We start from the raw sequence: 3,928 nt of genomic DNA, 5'->3' as shown, positions 1-3,928 counted from the left end.
CCTTCTTGGTATTTGTGAATACATAAGAGTTGGTTGTGGAGTGCAGACACTCCTGATGTAGAGTCCTAGAACTCATGTTTTTGTCCAAATGTGTTTGGTTCCCATCGTCCTATCTTCCTTAACACTTATTCAACGTTGCCATTAATCATTTCCATGAATCATTATTCTACTAAGATAGAGTTTTGTATTTGGACATGTGAAAGATAAATGTGCTATCTATCTTTCTGTGCCTGGCTTATTTTTCTTCACATATTATTCTCCATTCCCATCAATTTTACCGTGCATGAAGGGGGTCATGCTTTTTATGGTTGAATAGCAGCTAGTTATTTTCCTTGTAATTAGATTTTCATAGATGTACTATTGATACTAGAAAAATTCTATCATGTAGGACATGTTTTCCACAGGTTTTGATTATTTTCAAATCTTTCCCTCTAGCTCAGCCTACAGTCAATCTTAATGAACACTCCCTGTACTCTGAGGAAAGTGCATCTTGGGAATAGAAGTTAATATCACATATAGATTGTAGGTACTACCAGGAAAGTATTTCACAATTACAGGTGTAGTTGGATTAGCTGGCCAGATCCAAAACTTCCAAGAACATTTGAGGAATTCACTTATGTAATTCTGTTTCTGCAGAACCACTTGAGATACTAAATATGGATTGGCATTCTCTCTCTAGTGCAAAAGAATGAGAGGAGGGAAGGGGACGTGATCAGACATAACATAACGTTGTCCACATTATTCTAAAGGGTAAATACAATACTTGAGTATCTCTAGTTTGAAATGGAGGCATCTATAATGTTTAAAGTTCAACATCTACTATTATGTTGGGGAGAAAATAAGTTGTGAACCATACTATGCAAAATACATGTGAGTTAAAATGTGATCAAAGAAAATGAAGTGGTATAAGGCTGCTGCTATAAGGCAAAGTGGCGAAGTGGTGAGTGCCCGTGGATTCAGTAAATGAAAGGCCTCATTGAAATATTGCTGAAAAACAAAGGATATTTCCAGATTAAGAGCACTACAAATAATTTCCAAAACTAGGCTTATAGATGGGGTAGAGTGTGCTCTCATATGAACTCATGCAGGAACCTATGGAAAAGGCTAATAGGTGATGTCAGATGTACCTCATATGTCAAGCTACAGTGTGTGATTTACTGAAGGGCTGGGGAGAGACGTGGTGAATTTGCACTAGGGACATGGGGCTGTACTCCCCATGTACACAGTCTGTGCTCCTCGGGTGATGGAATAGGTAACTAGGAATGTTGGAAATGAAAAGAATCCAGAATTGATGAAATAGATGAAGATACTGGGAACATGAGGTGTAATGTTGGGAAAGATATAGTTGCAGGCTTTGAGAACCAGTTGGATGAGAGAGGTAGGAGGATGCAGAGCACGATTCTTTGCTCATGGAACGTGAACCTACTGATGACCTATCAAGACTAAAGGTAACATGATCAGCCAGAGATATGGAGTGCCGTAGAATAAGCATCTTGAAACAGTGGGTAGCAGAGAGTGAGCTTCTGTGCAAGGTCATTAACACCACACAAGAACAGCTGTAGACAATGGTTATGACTTCAGTTGTGGGTATGTTGACTTTGATGTCACTGTGGTTCATTGAAAAGCCCCAGAAGTACTTTGTGTTTACAGGCTTGGGTTTTGAGAAATGCTCTCTGGGGTGATAGATTTGAAGTGGGTTGGAGTCAGGATAGCTCCCAGTTCAGAAGTCACAGATCACGGTAAATAAAATTCAGAAAATGCATGGCTACTTGGCCATGGAGGATACCATTATCAGGTTGAGATGGTTCCTAGAGCAACCACTCCATATATTTAAACAAAAAAAAGTGCCTGAGAACCTAAGAGGCCAGGTGTGAGGAAAGGTACAAGAGTCTCCTCAGTGTGTTTCCATCAGAAATTGTCATTGTGTGGAGAATACCTGCTGTGGAATGGGGTGTACAGCTGTGTTTCCAGCACTGTTAGAAGACCACAGTGCTTTCAACTGATAGAGGCAGGTCCTGAGTGAGGGATGCCCCACTCCACCCACATGCTCAAGATTAGGGAGGAGCAGATGTCCCTCTTGATTCAAATCTACAGGGTGAAAGTTTCTAGGTGGGAAATCAAAAGTAATAAAACACATGTTGTTTCAAATGGTGTGGTACAGGCAATAAGGGACAAGAGGTTTCCATGAAGGAAATGCATTCACTCCTTCCCTTTCTGACAGTGGACAAGTTTGAGACGATCAAGTTTGGAAACCAGATTTTGAAGTGGTAAATTGTGATATTTTCTGAGAAGCCAACAGACACAGCAATGCAGTCAATAATCTCCACCATGATGTTGAGTCCCAACCAGACAATGGTGACAGAGTTTGTGCTGCAAGGGTTCTCAGAGCACCCTAGTCTACGACTGCTCCTGATAGGCTGCTTCCTGACCCTCTACACAATGGCTCTAATAGGCAACACTGTGATCATTGCTTTGGTCACCTCCAGCAATGGGCTACACAGTCCCATGTATTTTTTCTTGTGCAACCTGGCCACCATGGATATTGTCTGCACCTCCTCTGTGCTGCCCAAAGCACTGCTGGGCCTGGTGTCTGAGGAAAACACCATCTCCTTCAAGGGGTGCATGGCACAGCTCTTCTTCCTTGCCTGGGCTACATCCTCCGAGCTGCTGCTGCTCACGGTCATGGCCTATGACCGCTATGTGGCCATCTGCCATCCTCTGCACTACAGCTCTAGGATGATCCCACACCTGTGTGGGGCCCTGGCTTTGGGTGTGTGGTCCATCTGTGCTCTGAATGCATCTATCAACACTGGTCTGATGACACGGCTGTCGTTCTGTGGCCCCAAGGTCATCACCCACTTCTTCTGTGAGATCCCCCCACTCCTCCTGCTCTCCTGCAGCCCCACATATGTGAACAGTATTATGACTCTTATGGCAGATGCCTTCTATGGAGGCATCAACTTCTTCTTCACCCTACTCTCCTATGGCTACATTATCGCCAGCATCCTGCGCATGCGTTCTGCTGAGGGCAAGAAGAAGGCCTTTTCCACCTGCTCATCCCATCTCATCGTGGTCTGTGTGTACTACACATCTGTGTTCTGTGCCTATATCAGTCCTGCTTCCAGCTACAGCCCAGAAAGGAGCAAAGTCACTTCGGTGCTGTACTCAGTCCTCAGCCCAACCCTGAACCCCCTCATCTACACCCTGAGGAACAAGGATGTCAAGCTCGCCCTGGGGAGACTCTTGCCCTCTTTCTCTCATTAGGTGAGATGTTCCTACACATGCTTTCCTGAGAACAGCTTCATGCAGATGAGGTGTACCTGCTGCTATTTTAGAAAACCATTCTCTAGTGCAAGGACTGGACAATTCCATTTACTGTAACCCCAAAAATAAGATTCTTAGAGGTGATGTAAACAAAACACTCAAGTTTTATTTCCTGATAAATACAAACCATTTCAAAAATAATTAAAGTTTATCTAAATGGAGATTCCATGTGCCTAGACTGGAAGTTTTCAGTGGGTGACAAATGTGACAGTCACAAAATAAAACCCTTTCATCCTGTGCCACCCTCTAAACATCACAGGGCTTTGTTTCAGAACAATGGCTTAGAATCTAAACTTCATAAGGAAACTTGAGGCACAAGCAAGGCCACAGTGTCTAGGGAAGACCAAAGCTGAGTGGCTTGGGTTCTCCATTTCACAGCTTCCTCCTGAGCAGTGGAAGTCAAAGTTGATGTGGAGAATGCAGAAATCTATGGAGCAGAGATAAAGTTTAAGTTTCAAAAATGACTTCACATACGTGAGTCCAGTTTACTTATGACAATGATGACAATTGAACTCCAGGGAAAGATTAATTTCCAACAATGTGTTTTGGGGAAACTAGAAGAATGTCTTAAATGCGAAGGGTGAAATGGAACTCTTTCTCCTCA

General features: G+C 43.1%; 1 protein-coding gene across 1 annotated transcript; it reads left to right on the top strand.

Moving 5' to 3' along the window:
* The first annotated feature begins 2,307 nt into the window (after positions 1-2,307).
* Positions 2,308-3,264, top strand: LOC113834974 (olfactory receptor 13A1-like). The gene has a single exon (XM_027409209.1). The coding sequence runs from the start codon at positions 2,308-2,310 to the stop codon at positions 3,262-3,264; it is 957 nt and encodes a 318-aa protein (XP_027265010.1).
* The last annotated feature ends 664 nt before the right edge of the window (positions 3,265-3,928 follow it).

This window comes from Cricetulus griseus, chromosome 3, assembly GCF_003668045.3.
Source record: "Cricetulus griseus strain 17A/GY chromosome 3, alternate assembly CriGri-PICRH-1.0, whole genome shotgun sequence".
Lineage (NCBI taxonomy): Eukaryota > Metazoa > Chordata > Mammalia > Rodentia > Cricetidae > Cricetulus > Cricetulus griseus.
Note: the sequence above shows the minus strand (reverse complement) of the source record. Positions and strands in the feature narration are given on the sequence as shown.